The sequence below is a fragment of the Manacus candei genome, unplaced genomic scaffold (assembly GCF_025592945.1).
Source record: "Manacus candei isolate 608988 ecotype Guabito, Panama unplaced genomic scaffold, ASM2559294v1 h1tg000050l, whole genome shotgun sequence".
In the NCBI taxonomy this organism is placed as follows: domain Eukaryota; kingdom Metazoa; phylum Chordata; class Aves; order Passeriformes; family Pipridae; genus Manacus; species Manacus candei.
In genome coordinates, this window is record NW_026138098.1 from 2,974,279 (window position 1) to 2,999,275 (window position 24,997).

A 24,997-nucleotide genomic window follows, 5' to 3' on the forward strand; every position below is an offset into this window, starting at 1 on the left:
TCCCTTCCGCCTGCCCTGGTCAAAGTACACGAGATTCCAACATCTGTTAAGGAAAAAGTATTCTTTCCGGATTTCCTGGATGCAGACCCACAAGAATCCTTTTTCCTCTAGTAAAATACATAAACCTCTGAAACAATTACTATTTGCATTGTTTCTAGCAGTCTTTCTGTTTTTAGTTGATTAACAGATGTGTGTATAATAAACAAGTAGTTTAGATCCTGTTTCAAGCATACATTGTGCATTGTCTATAAAAAGACGTAGGATTTTCTTTTTGTTTGTGGAATTATTTGCTTTTTATGCATAAACACTGCCTGTGATATGAGAATAAACCAGTTTCACTTTGTGACGTGTGATTTGTTTCAGAATCTTCCCTCTGGATCTCCACCTGTTGGGGTCATTAAACTTACCTATATTTCAAAGGTAAGATAATATGTGAGACACTTGTTGCTAAATTCTTGGTGTATCTACCACAAGCCTCAACTTCAGACAAAATTAAGTGCCACTTACTTACTATTTTTGTATGTGTGCTATTCCTGAGTTAGAGAAGTGTTACAAACACTTCAACAGGTTCAGATTAAAATAAGAACAGATTAATTACCATGTTGTCTAGGTTTGTGTAGTGAATTTAAGTAGCAGTTCTTTGTGCAGCATAGAATTAACAATTCTGAGCTGTATTTCAATTCTTTATAAATATTATAAAGAATTCCAGTTAGTCTTGGTGAAAAGACAGGCCACTTATGAAGTGGAAAATAAGTCTTTGGGACTGATAGTTTGCAGGTACTAATGATCTTTAATAGACAGGACAGAAATATTTCATTACTCTCTATACAGCCAGTTCTAAATATGTGTGAAAAAGAACTGTGAACTAAGAAAGTCTGCTTTGCCTTCTCCCCCACCCCTGACAGAGGTGCCCTAAAATGTAAAAATGTCAACACCTCCCTCAGAACAGGACGCCTGCTTCTCTCCTCCCCCAGCACTGACATTTTAGAGACCCCTGAAGAAAAGTGGCCATTATTCTGATGTTAATGAACCAAAATGCAAGCAAAAGTGTTATGTTTTCAGATTTCAACATTTGTCTGGTAAAAAATCCTTAAATTTAAGGTGTAGGGACATATGTCTTAAACTGTTTTCTTACCATAGGCTGCATATCTTGAACTGAATCTTATATAGCATTTTTGTTATATCTGTATATCATTATACCTAACCAGCTTGCTGTGCTGCTAATCTTTGAATTTAGCCACTTCAAAGAGAGTAAAAACTTGTGATATCTGATGTATATTTTGTATGCACAGTGACACTTATAATCCTAATTTCCCTCCCAGGTTAGCGATGCAACTAAGCTAAGGCCAAAGGCAGAGTTCTGTTTTGGTAAGTTCTTGCATGTGGTGTGTGCATCAAGTACATTCTTCAGAAACTTGAAGGAAAGATTGTGTTCTGCAATTCTGTTACTGTCTAAGCTGGCAGTGTATTTTTAAAAACCAGCCTGTATTCACTTTCTTATTTAGTATGAGGGAAATGTTGGCTTCTTCATAAAGTGTTTTTGTATTTTTTCATATTGCAGCTTAATGAGGAGTAAGTCAGAGCTGTTTTTCAGATGTCTGAAATTTTTGAGGCATTAATAAATGGCATGCCTGTCAGCTATGAAGACAAGAAATTTAACTGTTTTAATCTGTTTCACTGATAAAACAGTCGATTTAGAAATTCTGTCAGCCACTGTTCTCGAGTTAAATTGCAGCCTCTGTTGCTGCATGGAAGAAAAATAATTTGTTTGGGGTACCTTCTCTGTGTTGGAGCTTGTGAAACACTTGGTAAATCGTGTGTAGGGCTGCAGGGGTTTTAGGCAAGTACCTGGTGTGTCAGCTCAGTGCCATCTACAGATTCCTCTGCACATGTATGTGTGGAGGGATTTGTCTTCAGCACTTGTAAAATTGCTCTTGTCATTTGGCCAGCTCTAAAACACCTTAATTATCCAAGCTGCTGGCTGAAAGCTTTAAATATCTCTAATGTATTAAAGCAGGTTTTATACTTTTTAAAGGAAAAATATAAATTTGTTGTCATTTTATTCAACTACCAGGAGTTGTTTCAGTCAACTCATTATACGATTTTGTGTTTTGAATTTATATTTGCATCTAATAATGTTTGTTTCAAGCCATCCACTTTGGGGAGAAAGATGATAGAAAAGCAAAAGTATCTGTTTCTGACCTGCATTTGCTGTTAGTGGTGACCTGAAGGACTGTTATGTTATAGGTAGAGCAGCAATATCTGTGCAGGTTTTAGCTGCAATGCTTCAGAATTCCAGGAGGGTTTTTGTCACTGCTCACCTTAAAACCTATTTCAAGATAAGTTCTTAAAATTTGGGAGCAAACTACCCATGATTTTTTTTTTACTGTTACACAGAAATACGTTTGTCCTTTTTGGATAAAGGATGCTGGATGTTTCCAGTAGAGAGATAAACTTATTAAAATATGCTTTCTTTGCCAAGTCACTAAAGTAAAAGAAAGATTTATGTTCTGGCTATTTTCAAGTTGTTTGGTCTTGAGCGTCATCTACTTAGTAATCAATACTGAGTTTTGCAGAAATGAAAATTAAAAAATAAAACCCAGTGATCATAGTCATGTTAATGAGGTTGTCACAGTCTGTATGATGCCATTTAAGTGGAGAGCTTAAATTATTACTTGTTTTTTAGAATAAAGAAATCCTGTCAAATGGATATACATATCTTAAAGTGACTTTCTAAAAACAAATGTAGCAGAACACTTGAATACTTCAACTGGATTTTTCATCTGAAATCAAATCTTTTCATGATGATGTTAAGTTTACTCTTAAATGTCAGTGTTGTTAACGTTTCATACTGGTTTTTAACAGTTATGAATGCAGGGATGAGAAAATACTTTCTACAAGCCAATGATCAGCAGGACCTAGTTGAATGGGTAAATGTTCTGAACAAAGCTACCAAAATCACAGTAAGTGATTGAGTTGATACTTAGCAATGCTTTCGAATGGTGACTGTCTCAAGGTGCTTATGTGTAACCTTTGCCTCCAGTTTTTATCACCACAAACAAGTCATGGCTCTGCTTTCCAAGACTTAAAGAAACTCCCCCTGAATTTGAGTTTATTTTACTTTTTGGAAATCAGGCAAAAATGGGCTTGATTACATTTTTAATTACAGCATAGGATGTTTTCTAATAATTTAAAATTAACTGTGCACATTTAATATTGATTGAAATATCTAGAAGACACTTGCAAGCAATTAAAAGATACATATACTTTTACCTGTTGTCAAAATTTGGTATTTCCTAAAGCATCACTAAAATATTGAGCAAACACATCATGCCAAGTTCCAAAGGCTCTCTCCTGATTTCAGGTAACATCCGTGCAAAGAAACATTAGTGGTTCTTCTGGAAGATGTTAAATTATTCTATTATTTTCTGGTTTGGGCCAGGACAACTCGTTACCTTGTGACAGAAAACCCCATGTGTTACCTCAGTCTTTTCAGGAGGCAGAAGTTATGGTTTTGTTTTCTCTCTGGTTTTGGGGAAGTGATGACGATGAACAGTTTTGAGAGCATCCCCTGACAAAGAAGGGGTTCTGAGCATGGGTGCACATATTTGTGTTTGTTGTCAGTAACTTTCTCATTTTTAAGTTATCTAAGGATGTTTATATGAGTTGTTTGCTTTGTTTTGAAGTAGCCATTTCTTTGGAGTTATAAAAACATTACTGCTAAGGATAAATAAAAAACCCTCAGAAACTAAAAGCTTTTTCATGAGGAGGACACACCACAACCAGGCTTGAGTTGTTTCCAGTTCAAGAAACAGGGTGAATAAATAAATAAATAATTGCATCAATTTAAAATATAGTCTCAACACTGATTACCATGTGTTTAACTTGCATTTTTAGATGGCTGGTGAAATCATCAGTATTCTGTCTTTGAAGGAACAAGCCTTTGAACTGTTAATCTGTTTGCAGCTTATTTAGTACGGCCAATTATTTAACCAAATAATTAAGCTAATTCAATTATTCATTTTCACATGAACATTACTTGCTGTAGATTGTAGTCCTCCAAGATTGATTGCATACTTTAGTGCTCTTGAGTGCTGATAATTTGGGAATGACTGTGAGCCTCTGCAGCCCAGCACATTGTGTACCTGTGCCTGAGTGCTGTTGGAAAATGCCTTCGTGTGAGGAGGGGGTTGTGGGGTTGGTCTGCAGCATTTTAAGCAGGAGTTTGTGGCAGCTGGACTACTTGCCCATAAAGCTGTAGCTACAAGCCCTGTGCACTAGGGAGTGCCTTGTCCCTCAGTGCCAGACTTGGCTGGGAATGGAGTCACTCCCTTCACTTCAGGGAGTCACCACAGAAGGGGACAGTGGAAGTGAGAGGATGAAGCTGCTGAGTGCCACTGTTACTTGGCCAACCCAGCTGTCCTGGGCTGACATTTGGGCTCTCAGGACTGTTTGTACTTCTTTTTTTGTAAAATAAGCAGTCCCGGGCATAGAAACTAGAGTCACAGCAGACTGTAAAGTAGCTTCGTTTTTTGTCTGGATCAGTTCAATTTCAAGATTTCAATGTGCCACAGTCTTGGATGATATTTCGCTGTGTAAAGACAATTTGTGTGTCCCTTGTGTCTGAATGACTTTGGGTGTCTTCTGTAAATACCCAAGTAGGTTGCTGGCTGGGATGTTTGTATGTGAGACTTGATCTCTTCAAATTTACTATATTAATATTAAGGGTGTAAGGAGATTATGAATAAGAATGTCTTAGGTAGCCAGTTAGTGCATTTCTTAGGTTAAAGAATTTTACTTCCTGCATGAACTCAGAAATGTCAGTAAACATTTTCGATCAAAACACTTACTGGGGAAATGAAATTCCCCTGAAGTTTTGATTTAGCTCCACATTTGAGATAATTATCTAATAGTTAATGATAGTTAGAAATAGGTGGGTAGGGTCGTTTTGGACAGAATTTAGCAGTATATGTAGGATTAATGGGGGCAGTACATGCAGCCTTCATGCCAAGTACCTGTGAGGACAAATGTCACTGGTCAGACATCCCGTGTGACAAAGGGCACTGGGATGTTTCCAGTGTAAAGCACTTACAACTAAAACTGAAAGCAACTGAAAAATTAAGAACCAATTCTTCTACAAAGTAGCAGTGCTTCTTGACTATCAAGTGTAGAACTTATGGCAAAGCTTGCAGTTGATTTCATCCAGTGAAATGTCTTTCTTGGCACCAGTTTTCTGAGCACTAAACCATAGTCATTACAACAAATTTCCATGTAAGCTATTTCTGGCCTTTTACAATTGGAGAACATTTGTTAAATCCTACTGAAGACAAATGCAGAATTCTTCAGAAATGCTTTGAGCTTTTTTAAGTCTTCATAAAACTTATGTCAGTTGTCACATTCCACTTGCAGGTACCAAAGCAGTCAGATCCTCTGTGTCAGATGGATAATGCAAATCGTCAAGCTGAAAGCCCAGGTGGAAAGAAGCAGGTCTCTTACAGGACAGAAATTGTTGGTGGTGTTCCCATCATTACACCTACCCAGGTAACACCCTTCAAACAAGGGGGTTATTGTTTGATAGAGGAAGCTGTGTTTTTACAGTGTTATATATCACAGTACAGCTGTCAGCTTCCCCTCTTGCTCAGAGGGCCTCTCAGTTGCCTCTGGAAATCGGTTAAAATATTTTGTCCTTTCAAACTGGGAATGGGATTTATGAGCATGGGATGATACAATTGTTTCCTACTATAACTAGTATAGTTATTCTTTAATCTTTAGAATAAAACTTGAGTATTTTCTACTTTCCTGCTTTATTCTAGAAAGAAGAAGTCAGTGAGTGCAGTGAAGGGGCTGACAGGAGTTATTTGAAGCGGTCACAAAGTCACCTTCCCTACTTTGCTGCTAAGCACCCCCCAGATAATGCTATTATCAAAGCTGGTTACTGTGTGAAACAAGGAGCAGTGGTAAGTGTGGGAGATCAGTGTGTTTCAACAATCAAGAGCAATGGTCCTAAGGTGGTAATTGTACTGATCAAGTAGATGATTAAATAAAAACCCACACAATTACCAGAAACATTACTACAACTGACAATATTAAGGATGGCTAAAGATAAAACTTATCCTCCTGTAGCATTTGATTTATGTCTGTTTTACTTCTTTTTGTGACTTTCTTCAGTGTTATGTTGTTGAAGATGTTTTAGAGAGGCAAAGTGTGTGCACAGACTTTCACATTATGGTGAGTGCATGCAACTGGGATCTCTTCTACAGTTACATAGAGATTCTTATTTGGCTTATTAAAAACCTCTAAATTAAGACAGAAGTTCAATGCAGGCCTTTAAAATCACTAAAATGTTTGCAAAAAGCTGACTTTTCAGTTCAGAGGAAGAACTGTACAACTTCTCAGGCTGATTGACACAAGTGGAACTATTCACATGATGCCTTGCTAAAAGAAAGAATTGGCAGTTCAGATTAAGCAAGACATGCATCTTTGAGTTCTCAGGCTCATTTTATCTTGAATTATGAAGCTTCTTTTTGTAATACTCCCTTTTTAGTTAAAAATAAACTAGAAACCTGTAATTAATATTTCCTCCAGGATATTTGTGCTGCTGAGTTTCTACAGCTTGAATAAATCTTATAATAGTAAATTGTAGCTTCCAGATTTTTTAATTATTGCAGTTTTAAAAAAAAAAATTGAACAGAGCCTTGCATAATTATTTTGGGGACACTATATATATATATATACACACACATCACACATACAAAATATGAAATTTATAATTATTTTAAGTTATAATAAATACATTATTAAAATGATTATTACGAATAAAATTAATTATACCATATAATATGTTATAAATATAAATGAGAATTATATCGTTCCATATATGCATAATATATGACATGTAGGTATATTTTATTTTATGTGTAAAATGTAGAAATATTTATTTCTTTTCCTTTAACAGATGAAGAACTGGAAGAGAAGATACTTTCAGTTAGATGAAAACACAATAGGATATTTCAAGTCTGAACTGGTAAGTTTCCAACTGTGTGTTATTTTTCCAGTGATAGTTGCAAGAAAATCTAAATAAATGTGCTTGTATTTGAAAAATGTGCTGTGCTGTGCTTGTTCCTGCAACTCCTAAGTTTGTACTGTAATAAACCAAAAAATAGGGCAACTGTAAACTTGTACTTCAGTCTGTTTGGGAACCCATCTGTAGGGCACTGGAGAACAGTAATAGGATATACTCTACAATCACCCTGATTTTTGTATTAGTATCTTATGTCACTTTTCACTCACAGATAATTAATTGTGTTCTTGAAATAGCAAATCATTATGGGAGAGACAAAACTGTAACCTGGCAATTCTTAATTTAAAGGTAGAATTACGAGGTGTTTTATCATAGAAATGATGGGATCTTCTCCCATCTTTCACCAGAGCAGCCAAGACAGGCAAAAAACTCTGATTTTCTGTTCAGCAGCAACTCTTGCAGAGTTTGTTTCAGTTCCATGACCTTTCTTCCCACTCATCACTCTCATTTTGACCACATGATAAATGCCTTCAGACTTCATTTAAAGATTAGGTGGCTGGTTCTGCAGACAATGTGTTTTACCAAAAAAGGAATCCCACGCTTAATAACAGTAAGAAAACCTGTACCTAAGGAATGAAGTCTGCATTGTACAGTATTGTAAATTGAGTTTGCAGGCCAAACATAAGATGTAAAATGTCAAGAACCCAAATTTCAGGCTGTTACTGAAGTGAACTTTGGCTCCCCTCTTAATGGGGGTGTATCCAACAGTAGCAGGAGTTTGATCTTGCATCATTACCTTTGTTAAGCTGTCAGCATAACAATTCTGACTCATTGCCTATAATAAACCCTCTGTTTTTATTTAAAAAACAAATCGGAGTGCAGGTGGCTCACAAACAAATTCTCAGTGAAGAATTGTACTGTGTGAGAGAATACTAGATGGTAGAAATGCCTACACTTCCAGTGTTTCATCCTGCTCCTTGAGCAACATAAAATCTGGTAGTATCCTCTGTTTTTCAGGTTACTATTCCCTTGCTGCAGTCTGAGGAAGATGCTGGGCTGACCAGCTGTCAGAGAACAGTGAATTAGATCCTGCTTCACAATTTATACTGAAATCAGGAGGTTTTCTTCCATTTTAAGAGAGTCATCCCTCTTCAGGAAGTAAATACTGAATATGTAGAGAATATAGTGTCCTTTTATCATATTATAGTGGTTAATCAAAGAATTCCATGTTTAGGAAACATAATCATGATAATGTTTCATATAGTTAGAGGTCATATTCAGATAATGTAGCACCAGACTTCTAGTTCTGGAGAATTTCTTTCTGTTGGACTTAGTTCCCAGTAGCTGCAGTCTCCAGTCCACTCTGGCTTGCACAGAAAGTTTGTCCTGACATCCAGCCTGCTCACCCTGGTTTGATGAAGAGCCCATGTCAGCCAGGTGGAGCACAGTGGAATACAGGCAATATGAGACTCAGGAAATGGTAATTTCTGAGCTGTCTTTCCCTGTAACAGGTGTCTGTACTGCAGAGATGATCTTGCCTTTCACTCTTGATGTATTACTCTGAAAATTCATTGTAGGGGATGAGTGAATCTAAGAACAACAGAGAGAGGATGAGAGGAGCAAAATAACTGAAAACATTGAGTTTTAAACTCTCTGCATTTGATCTGCTGTAGAAACAAGTGATCTAAGGAAAACTGATATTTGAGGATGGTTATATTTGAGTGACATTTGCTGTTTGCTGTAACAACATAAATCTCTTCAGTATCTGTAATAGGAATGGTAGAGAAAGTTATTCCAGAGCTGACAGCTTTTGTTTCGTCTGGAAGTTGTAGCCAGCTGAAGTAGTCCATTGTACCACTGCTTAAAGAAAACACATTAGGAGGTAAAATAAGCTGTTTGTTTGTGGTTTACTGCAACAACCACCGGAAAATAATAGTATGTGTGACATTATGCTGTCATGGCAAAAGTGAAAGTATTTCTGTTTGAATAGTCTCACTTTTTTCCTGTTGCGTGAAACTTAAACATTTATTTTTGTTATGGTAACAGAATTTTCTGATGTTTTAGGAGTAGCTACTCTTTTACAGATGTTGTAGGATTAGTTTCTTTGTATTATTTTTAATTGTATTAAATACAGAATACAATTAATCTTGCTTAAAGCCATGTCATGCAGTACAATTAATAAAGCATCTTCTATGTTAGCATTTCATAGCAAATGATTATAATGACAGTTTTACTGAAATAAGCTACTTGAGGCAGATTCAATTTTCTGACCTGGTTAGGGGAAGAGGACAGGGGTGGTTGTCTCCATGAGGGTATGGAATGAATGTTTTGGGGTTTTTTTACTTCTTGATTTGTCCTCCTCTTCATTGCAAGTGCCATGGTTAGTTTAACACTTGCAAAAGCAAACTAAATTTTGGTTGACACCACCTTTTGCATAAGTGACTGCCTTGAAAATCTCAGTTATGTAAGTCTGCTGTCCTGTCCACTGGCTTTCTGACTCCGTTCTAGCTGTTAGGTATACTCTACTGAAATATGTTTGCCTTTTTATTTTTCCAGGAAAAGGAACCTCTCAGGGTTATACCACTTAAGGAGGTCCATAAAGTTCAGGAATGCAAACAAAGGTGAGGAGAGAAGCACAGATGCCATTACATGGGATGTAATTCCCTGCTTTGTCATGGCCAGACTGCCCTTTGGAGAACTGTTTAATAACTTCAGTTGATGTGTGCAGGTGGGATAGTCTCTCTTTATGGGACAGGAGCTGGTTTTATGCATAAATCTGGTTTTAAGGGCTCTATATTAGTGTGTGTTTCCAACTTGTAACATTCAGTAGGATGTAAATGCACTGGACAAGGGTGGAACAAAGGAATATCATGGAATCGTGAGTTAGAGATGCATGGGTGCTGTTTGATCTGAGCCAGCAATTTTAGGAGTCTCTATTCTGCTTATATAATCTGTAAACTTTTAGAGGACATTAACTCACATCAGATGTCTGAATCTGGATGAGAACACTCTTTATCCTGCTGTTTCCCTCCCACCAAATGCCAATTTGTTAAGCAATAATTGCCTTTGCAGTAGTCATGATGGATATTGAATTTTTTTTTTTAGCAGGCTACTGTTTAGGACTAGTACTTTGCAAAGACATAACAAAATATAAGTGAGAAATTTTACAGAAATTTGACAAGAACAGTAAATATTTCTAAACTTATTAGATGATTTAGAATGTTCCAATAAGAAATATATGTAGTAGCACACATGCCACTGATAAATTAAAGTGTCTTAAGGCTAAAATTAGCAGAAAACCAATAGTAGAGTGGTCAAGAAATGCAAGAGTCAGGCAACAAATACTCTGATTCTCTGCCCACCCTAGAATCTTGTTAAAATACAGTGGGAAAGTTGTACTTGCTTTTGATGTATCTTTGTATTTCATTTACAGTGATATAATGATGAGAGACAATCTCTTTGAAATTGTAACAACTTCTCGAACCTTTTATGTACAGGTAATTTCTTCTTTTAAACTTGGGGCAAAACCAAGAGACTGCCATAGTTAAATACAGCTTTGAAACAGAAGTGCTTCTTTACTTTGACTGTGCCATGATTTTCAGAGGGAAGGTGATACTCAGTATGTTTTATTTATTGTTTTATATAACTATATAAACGTAATAGTAAATTCAGAGTAAGAACTTCAAAAATGTCCGGGTTAAGAAACAGAATTTCCAACGGCTTTGAATAACAGAGTGAAGCAGGGTTAGGCTGTTATTCTGGTGCAGGTGATCGTGACACTGGGAGAGCTGAGTTGTGCTGACCATGACATGTGTGCTGTTTGCTGCAGGCTGACAGTCCCGAGGACATGCACAGCTGGATAAAGGCAATTTCGGGGGCCATTGTAGCACAGCGGGGACCTGGGAGATCAGCAGCCTCCGTATGTCACTCTGCACCTCACAGGAGATGTGATTAGTTGATGTTCACTTGTGCACATTAAGTTCTGACTGTTTGGTTTTTTTTCCTTTTGCCTTTCCTCTCTCCTGTCCTGTAGTAATGTAGCCTCTTTGCATGAACTTTTGTACAGACTGGCATAAAATACTCAGTGTTTTTAGTTGAGCCCTTGGCTTAGTCCTACCTGTGTGCGACTTTCTGTGCATTGTTTGTCTTGAACCTGTAGATAATGCAAGTGCTAACCTAGAAAAGTTCCTCTGAGTTCAGTATGATCTTTGTCACTACTACTAGTGTGGAAGTTAAATTGAAACTTTCTAATTCCTCTCAGGTGTTTCTGCTAGTTGCTGCATTTTGCAATCAGATGATAAATATCCTAATTTGTTTTTAACAACTCTCACTACTAAATTATCATTCTCCATTGTTGATAATTTATTGTATTTGCAGATGTAGATTCAAGTTTAAAGTTACTAAGAGATCTCTGCTTGCATGAGTTAGTTTTTGCTGTTGGAAATGTGGTGAGAACAGCATCTCCCAGTACTGAACTGAGGCACTGTGACAAAGCTTAGCATTTCTGAAGCCAACATCTCATACCTACTTGCATTTAAACTGTATTAGATGTTCAGTACAAAGTGCAAATTAACTTGTGACAAGTAGTGAAAGTTACTGTGGTATCACAGTGTCTCCAAGTATGTCCAGATTTAGCACATGGAATACTTTACAGTTCAGATGTTGCATGCTATGGTTTTCATTTTCTGGCTCTGGGATATTTTGTAATAAGCTGAATATATCATTGCCCCCATAAGCTGATATATAATAATTTAAATCTGGCTTTTGACTACTTTTGCACTGATACTGTGTTTCTGGTAACTCAGTCTAAGCTCTCAACTGTGTTTTTGAGAGCTGCTTCGTGCTTTTACATAAAACCTCCCATTACAAATTCTCTTCTGTTTTGGGGGGAATGAAAATACGCAGATAACTTTTCCTGGTGTATGCTTGTTTTGTTGTTTGTTTTTTTTTTTAATGTGGGGCTAACTGAGCAATGTAGCTATGACTGTCTGCATCACTTCTTGTTCCCTCTGTTCTCTTCTTTCCCCGAGTCCAGGTTACTCTAATCTTAGCTTTGCACTGTGTTCCAGATGCGGCAGGCCAGAAGGCTGTCGAATCCTTGTATACAGAGGTATACATCAAGAACTGGTGAATGCAGCACGTATGTGGGCTCTCATGTAAACTCACCTTCTTCACAGAGGGCTACGACTAGACACTAATTTGCACTGTAAAAAAAAAAAGCTAAAAATAACGCTACCTGTTGTCATTACCATTCCTGAAAACTAACTCGTCAGTAATATCGTTCACTCACAGGTTTGCACTGGGTTTTTTTTCATGCTTTTAAATGAATTGAAAGCTAAAAACGGCAAAACCACTGCTTACACTTCAAAGTGTGCTAAACATTTAAATGTAAGTGATCTGGTGTCACTGCAGTAGCAAAGTACTAAAGCTGATTTGCATGAGAGTTCATATTTCCATTTTACTTTACATTTGTTTTGAAACTGCGCAAAGGCGAGGTGAGGTCGAAGCTGCCCACAGACTAATCCAGATGCCTGCACACAACACATGCACCTTGTAACTCCAGTGTTTGGGAGGATCACATTGTAGCCTGATTTGCATGGCTTTGTAAGTCCCTGCATGAAATTACTAGTTCAAACATAGAAGCTTTATAACCTATAATCGATACACTGTCCAAAGCAGTGCAACTTAGGAGCAGTACAGCAGCACGGCTTCTTAACTGTGTAATTACAGCCAGTATGGGAAGTAAAATCTGAGTATCCTTCAGGCCAGATTAGCAAAAAGTCATAGAGATGTTTCTTAACACCCCTTTTGTCCCATTTGTTGGACTAAAATTATTAATAATAAGAAGAATAGTAGGTAAATCACTTAACCATATGTTCTCCTAAAGCAAATGTTTTTCTTAAAGTGGAGTATCCTCAGGTAAAGGCAACAGAATAACGAAATTAAATAAGACAGTGTAAATAATGTGAAATACTTCAGTGAAACTGAACACAAAACTGAAGTCCCAAAACAGTTGCACAGCTTCACCCAATAATATTAGTTCATTTATAAAAAGAAATAATGGTAGCACTTGGCAGAATCCATTAGGATTAAATTTATGAATTTATGCAGTAACATTCTAAGAAAAACTACTGTGAAAAATAGGTATTTCAATTAGTATGTGTATTTGCATCTTGGACACACATCTGGGATGGGGTTTTTTTGCTAACAAATGTGCTTGAAAAATGCCTTGATTTGTGTATGCCCATGGGTTGGCAGACTCCTGGAGTTCCTGGACTAACACTGGTGATGGCAGAAGTGGCAGCAGCTGCAGCTCCTGATGCACACACAGTTCACTGCGTTGTCACACAGCATTTGGATCACAGCCTGTAAAACTGGATCCAGCAGTGTTCAGGGGTTTGAGACATCCCTGCAGAACTGAGAGATAATGCTGCACAACCTGAGGAACTCCTGGTTCTGGAGACAGAGCTGTAGGTTGGGCAGCCTGCCCTAAAATATCTAAAATGGCACTCTGTGCCTGTGTTTTAGACAATTAAATCAGACCTAGGTAGTCTGGGAACTCACTTCTATCAGTAGGTAAATGGTGGAAGATTATTTTCAGTTATTTAAAGGTCGACAGACCAGCAGTTAACAATGATAAACACAAGACAATAACCTGACAATTGGAAGGAATAGCTTAAAGATCAGTTACTTTTCTAGGTCCTTTAGCTCTGTAAATTGTTACACAGTCTTGATAGCATAAAAAAGCTACTATGTTTGTTTGGTCCCTGGAAGAAATTGGGCATGTGGTTACCCCAAGAAGAGGGAACAGTAAAATGTGCATTACTCCAGGATTTAGGACACAAGTGCTTGATTTATATGAATAGGTTTGAATACACTTTTCCCTTGGAAAGATGTTTCTTACAATGGCCTTTGAATTGTTCATCTTCAAAAGCTTACTTAACACCTGAGTAAAATAAGGAGCCTCAGTTTGCTGGACTATATTACAAAGTCTAAAGAGCTGCTGTGCTTGATTTAAGAACTTTAATGTCTTTAAATGAAGAAACTGATGTTGCTGTCACATCCTGCTGTGAGCTCACACGTAGTAACACACCGCCTGGAGAAAGCACCTGCCTCCTGCTGCCGTGGCTGATGCTTCGCTTTGTGTTATTTTCTGTCTCGATTTTTTTGTTGTTGTTGTTGTTTTGCTTTGTTTCCGAGAGTTGAAATCTCAAACTGCATCTTTCCAACACGACGTCAGCGGCTTCATCTGACGCGCTCTCTTCTCTTCCAGGAGCATCCCGAGCCTTGTTCCGAACCCAACCATGCTGTCCGTCCTGCCGGCCCAGCCCCAGCCTCCTCACATTCCAGCCCTCTGGTCCCAGCCCCTCACCCCAAACCCCCTGCCTTGGAGAAGCGAGGATTTCACGAGTCTTTTACCAAGGCCAGGCCAGGGAGCTACAAGATCCAGGCTGTCGCTCCAAGAGAATCAACTTCCAAAGTGACTGACCGGGGCCCCTGGGAACCCCGGAGTAAAAATGGCACTCAGGAACAGGATCCTGGCCTTGTGGATCTGGATGATGCAAGCCTTCCAGTTAGTGATGTGTAGGGATGGAAGTGTTTGGAGAATGATCCATTTGTTCGGTCCTCTAATTTCCTTGCTCGGACTTTGAACCAAAGAAAATTATAGGAAAGGAGAACAAAAAACCGGAACACTGATGTTATATATATGTGTGTGTGTGTGTTTGTGGGCACACACCTGTATATATAATGTGTTTGTATTTTGCCTTTTCAGCTGAGGGTCAGAAATGGACCTTGGGCGTTTTCTCAAAGCCTGATAGTAAATCACTTACTAGGGAGGGGCCAAACTGCACAATTTAGAAAAAAAACCCAACCCAAAACACGTACAAAGAAAAAAAAAAAAAGTACTTCTGCAAGTAAGCAAAGTACCAGCAATTTTTAATTCCCAATCTGGCAGATTTACTAAATTTGCAACTAATGCTATATTGTGGAGAACTTATTGCCAACAAATGTGATTATTTAATTTCACCTTGAACTACAGTAAGATTTTAGGCATAAATGAGAATTGTTTCTCTCCATGACTTTCAGATATCAGGAAATGCACAAAATGTTTCCTCTGTTCTTTAGTATCAGCAGTGTCAACTGATTTGTTATCAGAACAAGAATTCTGAACTCCCTTGGAATTCTAGTTATGGTGCTGTAAAATTTCCACTAAAATAATATTTTGACTAGTCAGCCTATTTTTGATGCACTCCTAAAGGTGGGTTATAACTTTTTGCACATTTGGATTTCAATGGACTGCATGTAGTGACGTTTTGGAGGGGGGGAGAAGAGAAATTGGACTTTGGAATTTGGACACTTTAGCTCTTTTGAACTAAGTAGGGTTTGTGTTACATTAGGCTTTGCAGCAATTATGTTTCCTTAAATGTTTAAATGTATCATTTACTGTTTTGAGAGTGGTTTCCTTACCAGTGCTTTGTGAACAGTTCTTGTTTCTGTATTGATCAGTGGAAGACCTCGTTGTTTAGTTTTGTTGTTATTGGTACTGAACTGTTCCTAGTCCTACAATCGTGGCCTATAACTTTTGGTGCACTAATGATCTGAAGTGCCTGTGTTTTCTCTCACGCTGTTGAAACACTTTTGAGTTAGTTGAGTACACAAACCATTCCTGATGATTTTGAGCATTGGAGTCGCTCTGGATAGCATAGTTTGAAACAGCTATTTAAAATAGGAGGCTTATGTTAGGGATACCAGTGTTCTGGTATTGCACCCACTGGCTGTGCAATATATGTGTTTAAAAAGTGAGTATTTGTTGTGTGTGTACACTGTGTTATGGGGCATCAGTGATGCGAATGAGGAGAACCTTTTACATTTCAAGTATTGGATTAGATGGTGTGTACTTTTCATCATTTTTGAGAAAATGTTTGCTTTAATCACCCCCCCCCACAAATATCTCGTGCTGCTGCTTACTGTGATTCAGATTGTCCAGCTTTGCAATACCTTTTTTGTCTCCTGGAACCTGAGATACATATCATTCAAGTCCATCTTCTCTCCGACTTCCAAACTGACTTCCTGCTCGAGAGATATGGATGGCATTACCACAGCAATTTGTTGATCCCAGGATAGAATAATTGGTGTCATATAAGGATGGAATATAGTTAATTTCAAAACCTTAAATTATATCAGCACCTTCTTTTTGTTTTTTGTTTTATCCATAAGCTAACTAACCACTGTTTTAAGGCAGTGGTATCTGTAAATTACTGGTTTTGTTTGACTCTTTAGATATATGTGAAAACTAGCACAGAATTGGAAGTTACTGTAAATGTCTGTACTAGTATTGTAGGTTTTAATTTCTATAAAGATAAAACAATAGCTCTTTAAAAGCTTATTTTTTCACAAGTACATTCTGTGTGGAAGACACTTTGCATTGAAATATTTTTACTGTAGTCTAACATCTGAATTCACTTGCTCTGGTACAACTTTCACACTGCATGGTCATTTTAATATATTTTGGTATTGGCAATTTTAAACATTGGGTGGAGGTAAAGCAGCTCCATTATGGGACTTTTAAAAAGAGGGAAAAAGAAAAAAAGAGGAAAAAGAAAAGAACTACTGATGTAGTTCGATAGCATAGCAAAATATTTGTGGTTGGTAATTGTCAGGGTCTCCTATTTATCAGTACTTTTATAAATCTATGAAATTGTTAAATTATTTTAGAAACAGTGCTGTAAATATGTCACATTTAAATTGTCAATAAATCAGTTTGGGTAACTTAAAATAACATCTGGCTGAGTTTCTTTGCACCACGTTAAATGTTTTACCAGAATAATATATTCCTTTTCAGCATGTAAGAGATCAGATTATCTTTTATCCAGCTGCAACATCTTTTTAATCCTTCAAATCTGATCGGGTTGTGTAGCCTGAGAAAGAAGGTGAAGAGAATGAGCTGGTTTTCTTTTGCTGTTCTGTTTCTTTTGTGGAAGTTTTATGTGTTATGCAGAAGGTATCGTTCAGGTTACTTTTGCATCAAAGGAAGGGGAGATGCACAGTAATGTCAAGTTAATATTTGGAAACACTCAGGCTCCATCTGAAAGGGGAAACAACCCCCCTCCCCTCAGGGGAACCAAATGTAACGTGCATTTTTCTGGTTTTATACTATTGCATGAGAAAGGTTCTCTCTGAGAAATGCTTTCCTGGAATATAGGCTGTGCACAGTTATCTACATTCCTCTTTGACTGCCACATCTGACTGTGAACTCTGTGCCCCTTTGCTGAAGAGGGAATCAAATCATTCTGTGTGATTTAAACCCACTGTGTTAAAATAAGGCACTTACAGAAATTGTAACTGCTAACTCTGCAGTCCACGTTCCTGAAGGTGGCTGCCAAGGGGTGTAATGGTCCAAGATATATAGTAAAGTGGCATATGCCTTAACCTCATGGAATAACAGGGTGTCAGCACCACCTAGGGGTCATGCTCCAGCTTTAAAAATTATCCAAGTCAGGCATTTGCTTTTAAAGTATATTTCATATATAGAGATTGATCTTGGAACTCCAGTTGTTGAGTCACTGGACTGCTCCACATTTGTTGTTTAGGTGTCTCATTTGTGTTTTTTCTAATTCTTGCTCCTTGTAAGCTTTGAACAGCAATAGCAACAAATTGACTGAAGACAGAAGATTAGACATAAAGAAGAAATTCTTCCCTGTGAGGGTGGGGGGAGGCCCTGGCACAGGTTGCCCAGAGAAGCTGTGGCTGCCCCATCCCTGGAAGTGTCCAAGACCAGGTTGGACAGGGCTTGGAGCAACCTGGGCTGGTGGAAGGTGTATCTCAGAGAGTATCTCCTGTCATAAAAATGGCTGTATTAGTAGAAAATACTGATATTCAGAAGCAAATTTTTTATTCGTAGTAAGTCTGTTTTATAGCGGATGGAAAAAATTATTGAGCACTCCTAAAATATGCACTCTGAAGGTATGGGATAGAAACATCACTGTTCTTTTAACAGTTCCCTATTAAATAGAGGTGGGAGAGAGGAAAGAAATTAAAGAAGGGGAAATTTGCATAGAGAACTTTAGTCTAAAAGTTGAAATTAAAAAATTGAAGCCCTCTGTGCTATGTATAGTTTTACCTTTTATCAGCTTCATTTAATGTCTTAATATTCATCTATATTTTGGAGAACTGCCCATTTAACTATTGGATGCTCCAAGCCAGTAAGCTGCTGAAGTACTTCTGAGACCTTCCAGTGAAATACTGAAGGCAGCTCTCTTAAGGAAGAGTTAAACCTGAGTCCTGCTCTGTAAGTGAATCGTGTCCCACACACTGTCTGCCTGGTCAGATTGGACAGGTCAGATTGTCTGTGCAACCTCAGAGGAAAAAAAACTGGTACTCATTTGTAAAGGCACTACCTAATGATGTAGGAGAAGTCGAATCCTGCTCTTCAAAGTGGTACTTTTCACACTGTAATTATGGATTTGCATTTAAAACGAGTTTAATTTTGCATATCAATGTGCGCAGTGAACACATCTGTTAAGAATTTAAACCACTCTGTTGCACTGCATTCCCATCACCTCCAGTCTCCTGAGGACACCCCGGGCACACACCTGAGTCAGTCTGTTCTCAACAGGTGGGTGTCTGCTGCAAGTTTTTATAGCAGCGAGTTTGTTTTCTGTAAATTACGAAGTTTGAACGCTTGTTTTACAGTCTGTAGTGTGATATTTGCACTCCTGCTTGTGGGTTTGCCCTCTGACAGCAAGAAAACGCCATCTGAACACAAACACAGGGTTTGTTCAGATTAGCAAGTGTTTCTTGGGGCAGGCGACCTGGTTTCAGGTGAGGCATTTCAAAAGACAACCTGATCGTTCATTCATTTTGTAAATTATGCCAACAGCAATGCTGGTAAGCACCGGGGCTAAATCACATCTGGAAAAGAACATGGAGCTTTAAAATCCCTGGTTTGCAGCCATTCCCTTTCAAAGCAACAGCATTTTTTCTGTATGTAGCAATGAATCCAGCATATGTTCTTAAAAAGGGTTTTTTTGAGTAAATCTTTAAGACTTCTCTTACTACGTTTAACTAAGTAGAGAAGTTCTGGGTTTTTGGGAGGTGGGAGTAGGGATGTTACATTTTTCCCCCAGGAAATCTGGGAGAAAGCCATTAAGGAATGAAGCAAAATGGTAACACAGACATAATAAACCTATAAAAGCTCTGCAAAGTCCAGGCTTTTGGAATTTGCTCAGACTGGAGGCATTCTGGCCTTCTCAAACCTCCACCAGCCTCATTTCTGGCCAGAACCCTTCTAGACCCAGACTGTCACCTTAACCCCTTTCTCCCCAGCCAAGTCTCCTCTTTATTTATCTTTTACTTGCTTCCCAGCCTTTCCATGTGTGCCCAGATGTGCAGACTCACCTTGCAGGGCTGAGCTGGATGTCACAGCATCCCTGGATCCCTGACAGCAGCAGCGAAACTTTTGTACCTCCAGGAGAATTTCCAGTGTGTGATCTCTAGGTGGAGCCTCCTGTCATCCAGTTCCGTGTGAAAAGTGGGAGATGAAATATTTTGCTGCCAAGTCCCTCAAGTGAAAGTGTTTTTCAGACCACTTTTGGCCTCTTTGAGTAGTGGTAAATGTCTGCTGGCTTCGAGAGCCCTTCTGTGTGAAAATGTTATGATGGGGGAGAAATGATAATTTCTGGGTTTATAAAGCCTCTTGGGCTTCTGTACAGATTAGATGGATAACAAAAAAATACACTTTTCAGTAAGCTAATTTATTAACCTCTACAGAGATTTACCTCAGTTATTCTGGAAAGATGTTAATTTTCAGTGAAAACTATAAAACTAATATTATAAAATATTAGATTTTTAATGCTGGAAAGAAGATTGACATTCTTACTTGGTTTGAGAAACAGAAAAACATAACAGGAGAAATTCCTTAATACTAGTCCACTTGTTTGGAAGTGAACTAATCAATGGTTTTCACTAAGACCTTGGGATATATTTCCTTTGTAGTGTTTAACTATTAACAAACGTGCATCCCTTTTCTGTGTTATTTATATAAGAAAAAACGTTGACAGAACCTGGAGCTTTCCCACTGTGTGTCGTCTTTTCCTGCCTATGGAGATAAGGCTCCAGTGCCTTCAAGAAGTAAGTTATCTGACCATGGCAAAGCCTCTCTGGGTGGGGAAGGGTGAAAAACCCCGTTATAGTTCACTGAATATTTTGGTCCTGCTTCCAAATAGGAGCTTATAAGATCCTTTCTGAACCTGTTTTTTTTCTTTTTTTTACTAGAAGCTGTTAATCTTTCCTTAAAGAATTGTTTTTATTTAAAAGGGGTAAAAACAAAACAAAAAAAAAAAACAAAAAAAACCAAAACAAAAAAACCAAAAACAAAAACAAAACCCACAAAAACAACAACAACAAAAAAAAAAAAAAAAAAAAAAAAACCAAAAACAAACCCAGGCTTGGATAAATGGAAAAATTTGGAAACATTTTTCCATTTTATCTATCCATGTATATATATATACTTATATATATACACATGTACATTGAAAATATTTAAACGTCTAAACGTTTTCAAACTTTTTCTCGGACTTGTTAACAGTGTAATGATTTTAACACTAATGCAGTTTTGCTGTCAATTGCCCCATTTTACTCCTTTGGTCCCTTGTTCAATCAGGCAATTCCGAAATCTCTTTTCTTGCACAGCATAGAAGCTACTGGAAAACAACAGATGTAAAGGGGCTGGTATTGGAGCTTTAATTGAGGACATTACATGTGTTTTCCCACCTTCAGGTACTCAGTTAAGTGAGTTTTGCACACTTGTGGTCACAGTTGGATAAGTTTTTATAATGTTCCCTGGAACAATTAGGTTTGAATTCAGACACCCGGGATGCTGCTTCTACCTGCTCAAGTGACTCGTTGTTAAACTTTTCCTGGGAGAAAAGACTGAATTATTCTGTGTTAATGTAGTTGCTGACATCCTCAGTTCCTTGGTCACAGCACATCTAACAGTTTACAACCCATTAGGCAAGATGAAATGCTGTTAAGTTCATTAGGTGCGTGGTTATCGGCGCCTGATAAAGGTGCACTTAAATAATTATAGAGTGGTAGTCAGTTCAAAAGTTTAATCGGCTTGTAATTAAAAAAAAAAAAAAAATGGCTTTGCTCGATTTCCAGCTCTGTTAAACCGTTCCCTCCCCGCTTTGGCCTCGATGCCTCGTCCCTCGGAAGGCACTTGTGTGTATTTAAACCGCCTCTCAGAGCACCTTGTCCGTGCTCCAAGAGCATATGGCAGAGAGCCCTCTGTCCATAGGTTCTGGCGGCTGCCCAGCTGCCGGATAAATTGGATCAGCCTGCTTGTGGGATGGTGGAGGACGACTTCTTTTTTTTTTTCCTTTCAGTTGATTAACCTTCTGCTAATTGCTGGTATCCACCTCGCCCTGCGGCTCTGCGAATCTCGGGTGAGGCGACGGGGAGAGCAGAAGCGGCTCGGGAGCATCCTTCCTCCCATCCCCGCTGCCCTCGGGTACCAGCCATCGCCTCCCGGTCCTTCCCGAGCCAGGAATTTCAGGGGTCGCCTTGTGCGGGAATATCGGGCGTTCCCCGTGGGGGTGCCTGGTATTTACATACATTTCCATATAATACGCGTGTAATCTCGCTCTTTCTCCCAGGGGACGGGCTGGCGGCTCTGCGCTCCCACCCCTCCCCTTATCAGACAGAATCGTTATCGGCACTCGCTCTGGATTGCTTTCCCGTAACTCCCGAGGCGGGAAAGAGAGTTCAACACCCCCCTCTTTTTTTGCAGGAGAGTGTTATCACCCTTTCCACCGATCTTAATCACCGATTTCGGCGCTTTCACCGCCGAGTCGAAGCACTCGGTGCAGCTGGGGCGGACCCCGAAAGTTTGACCCCGAGAGGCAGAGCGGCGGGGCGGGGGTGTGTTGCGGTCCCGGGGGGGGGCCGTGCGGGGTGTCCCTGCCCGGGGGGCCGGTCCCTGGGCCCCGCTCCGCCCCGCCCCGCCGCCGCTTAAAGCCGCTGCCCGGCCCCCGCCGCGCTCACCGCGCTCGCCGCCCCTCTGCCCCTGCCCTCGTCCCGCCGCCGCGATGCCGCTGCGGGGCTGGATCCTGCTGCTGCTGCTGCTGCTCCCCGCCGCCCTCGCCGCCCCATCGCCCGCCTGCCCCGAGCGCTGCGATCGGTCGCGGTGCCCGGCGCTGCCCGCGTCGTGCCCCGGCGGGCCCGTGCTGGATTCCTGCGGCTGCTGCCGCGTGTGCGGGGCGGAGGAGGGCGAGCCGTGCGGGGGCGCGGGCAGCGGCGGCCCGCCCTGCGGAGAGGGGCTGCAGTGCGTGGTGCCGCCCGGCGCCGGCATCCCCGCCTCGGCCACGGTCCGCAAGCGGGCGGCCGCCGGGCGCTGCCAGTGCTCCAGCAGCGAGCCCGTGTGCGGCAGCGATGCCGTGACCTACGCCAGCCCCTGCCAGCTGCGGGCCGCCAGCCGCCGAGCCGAGCGCCAGGGACAGCCGCCCATCATCGCCATCCAGCGCGGAGCCTGCGGGCGGGGTAAGGAAGGGGCGAGGGCTGTCTCTGGAGGGCAGGCGATGAGGTTCGGGGCGGGAGGGGGTTGTCCCGGGGGGCGGCAGGTGCTGAGGTTCAGCCCCATCATCTTCATCCCTCGTCCCCGGGCGGTGCTGCCGCCGCCTCGCCGGGAGGAGGGACCGCGCCGTCCCGGGCAGGGAGCGCGGAGAGGGGCCGGAGACAAGGGTTGGCCTCGGCTCAAGTCCGGCGCTCCAGCTCAGCGAGAAACTAGAGCAAGAATGCGGTGTTTGTGCGCGGCTGCCAAGAACCGAGGGGGAAAGAATCCCGTACCAGACTTAAACGTCTCCCGCCACCCCTCCCAGGAGCGATGGCTCCGTGCTCGAAGCCGGGAGAAACGGCTGCAAACCCCCCGAAATGGGCAGGGGTGCAGACCCGAGCCCGGCCGTGCGGCTCCAGCAAAGTTTGGAGAAATAACTCGGGCGCGCTCCCATCCAGCGCGCTCTGTCACAGGGAAATGCCGCGGGGAATAAAGCCAGGAATGCAGGAGCCGTTCGGATGTGATGGAGCAAATGGGTGGGCAGAGCAGGCAGCTGCCTGCCTTGGCCCGGCTTAGCAGATGCGCTCTGATTATTAGTAATAGACTTGCTGGAAAGGGGGGGGGCCTGTAACAACGTGACGAGCTGACTCTGGGTTTTTTTGTTGTTGTTTGGGTTTGTTTGGGTTTTTTGAGGATGGAGGTGTCTCCGATAAGTAACAACGTAACTAGTGGTGTTTTTCCTTCGGCATTCTTAGTTGTCAGAGTAGTCAAATCGGATGTAACGTGAGCACTCAGCTGCAGGACGGACGCGAAATATTTGTAAACCGTACAAAAAGACATTTCTAGGTTACGAAACTGCGGCTCAGCAGCTGGAGGGGCTGGACTGAGCAGCCCAGTGAAGTGTTCGGTCTTGCAGGAATGGTGAGTGCAGGATTTGACACACAGCGAGGCAAAACCGTGCTGGGATAAACAGGGGATGATCGTCACAAGATGCAGCCCCTAATACAGGCTGGATTAAACCTCGTAAGCCAAGACTGTGTATCCCTTCCAAGCCACCTTTAGGGGGTAATATTAAAAATTAGCATGAATTAAGTCTTTATTTCTGAAGTCATCTTTTAGGAAGTCAGTGCTGTTTGAGTGAGGATTCATTCTTTTCGTAGAGGTTGTGCCATTTCTGCACTTCTTTCTTTAAAAAACACATCTTTTGCTACGTTTAGTCGTTACCTCTCCAGCAAAAGAATCTTGTGATGTATAAGTTCAGTTTAGGCAAAATCCTGATCCTGTGTTACAAATCAAACTTGAAGCTTTGGTATTGATACAATCAAGTTTTTGTGCCCCTGCCTTTCCCTTCAGTGTCAGGGCTGTGCTGTGCTCCATGAGATGTCGTCGCTGGCGTTTGCTGACATTGGAGACAATTAAAGCTTTCACGCCCCAGTTTCCTGACCTCCAATATAAGATAATGCCTTGTGGTTTTTATTCTCGATTCATGAAACCAATACTGTTTTCTGCGGAAGGTTTGCAGAACTGGGGCTGTGTTTGAGCTGAGATCAGTAAGTGCCTCTGGAGGGTTGTGCAGAAAATGCACAGGCTGCATAGGGACCTTGTCTGGGAAAGCTCTGCTGTCACAGATCCATCATGAGTGTGGCCAGACAATCATTTTGCCCTGTTGCACCTCTGGTTGGAGCGATGCTTGTTTTCTGTATCACCAAGGACAAAAGGAAAGTGCTGGAGAAGCCAACCAGTGCCACATGTTTATCCCTAGGCCACAGCAAACAGTTGCTGCCAGCAAAGCTTTTTTCATATGTAAAGAACCTAAAATAAACGGGAATGGAGAGAAGGCTGTAAAGCACTTGAACTGCTGTTTTGAAAAGCCATTGCCTAGTATTTGGCTCCTTAAGAGTTGTTAATTATTAATTTTACTTTCAGTTCATTTTCAGGAGTACTTTTTCTACCCAGGGATTGAGTTATCTTCAGTAATTTTTTTCATAGCAGCATACCCAAATGAATAATTCAGGCAATACAGTGCAATGGCCCAGGGAAATGATGGGATAGGGATGTAGAGGAAGTTTTTGTAAAGCACTTTTTGTTGTTGTTTTTAAGTTTCACACAGCTTCAGTAGCTGGTCAAGTGCAATATTGTGTACATTGCATAAAATATGGTAAAACTTTGTCTTTTTCGATTTTCATCTGCTACAGTCCACTCACTCCCAGTGCTGTTTTTGTCCTTCAGTGTTTTCCAGGGCATCTGTTCAAACACCAGCCACATTTAAGAGGATGAGAGAGAGGCAGGAGCAGGTTGTTCTGGATCTGTGTCCACAAGAGGGATGTTTTCCTATGCAAAATGGGGATTGTGAATCTTCAAAACTCAAGAAAAATTCCACAAGCTTCAGAGCTTACTCTGTCCTCATCCCTACACCCTGCAGA

General features: G+C 40.6%; 2 protein-coding genes across 9 annotated transcripts in view; both read left to right on the forward strand.

The window, feature by feature from the left end:
* PLEKHA1 (pleckstrin homology domain containing A1) overlaps window positions 1–16,802 on the forward strand; it is a 32,822-nt gene extending 16,020 nt beyond the window's left edge. For 2 of the 8 annotated variants that reach the window (XM_051800398.1, XM_051800400.1), the window contains exons 3-13: window positions 364–420; window positions 1,323–1,368; window positions 2,866–2,963; window positions 5,410–5,541; window positions 5,814–5,957; window positions 6,956–7,024; window positions 9,578–9,642; window positions 10,455–10,518; window positions 10,851–10,940; window positions 12,057–12,131; window positions 14,295–16,802. In XM_051800398.1, coding sequence (XP_051656358.1) covers window positions 364–420; window positions 1,323–1,368; window positions 2,866–2,963; window positions 5,410–5,541; window positions 5,814–5,957; window positions 6,956–7,024; window positions 9,578–9,642; window positions 10,455–10,518; window positions 10,851–10,940; window positions 12,057–12,131; window positions 14,295–14,609 — 1,155 coding nt within the window. In that variant the 3' untranslated portion in view covers window positions 14,610–16,802. Of the gene's footprint in view, window positions 1–363; window positions 421–1,322; window positions 1,369–2,865; window positions 2,964–5,409; window positions 5,542–5,813; window positions 5,958–6,955; window positions 7,025–9,577; window positions 9,643–10,454; window positions 10,519–10,850; window positions 10,941–12,056; window positions 12,410–14,294 lie in introns of all 8 variants that reach the window. The other 6 variants (XR_007906770.1, XR_007906769.1, XM_051800402.1 and 3 more) reach the window with 6 other exon arrangements.
* A 5,255-nt stretch (window positions 16,803–22,057) lies between these two features.
* The window catches only part of HTRA1 (HtrA serine peptidase 1), a 32,987-nt gene continuing 30,047 nt past the window's right edge, over window positions 22,058–24,997 (forward strand). The window contains exon 1 of the mRNA XM_051799774.1: window positions 22,058–22,561. Within this exon, the coding sequence (XP_051655734.1) occupies window positions 22,111–22,561 (451 nt within the window). The 5' untranslated portion in view covers window positions 22,058–22,110. The remainder of the gene's footprint in view (window positions 22,562–24,997) is intronic.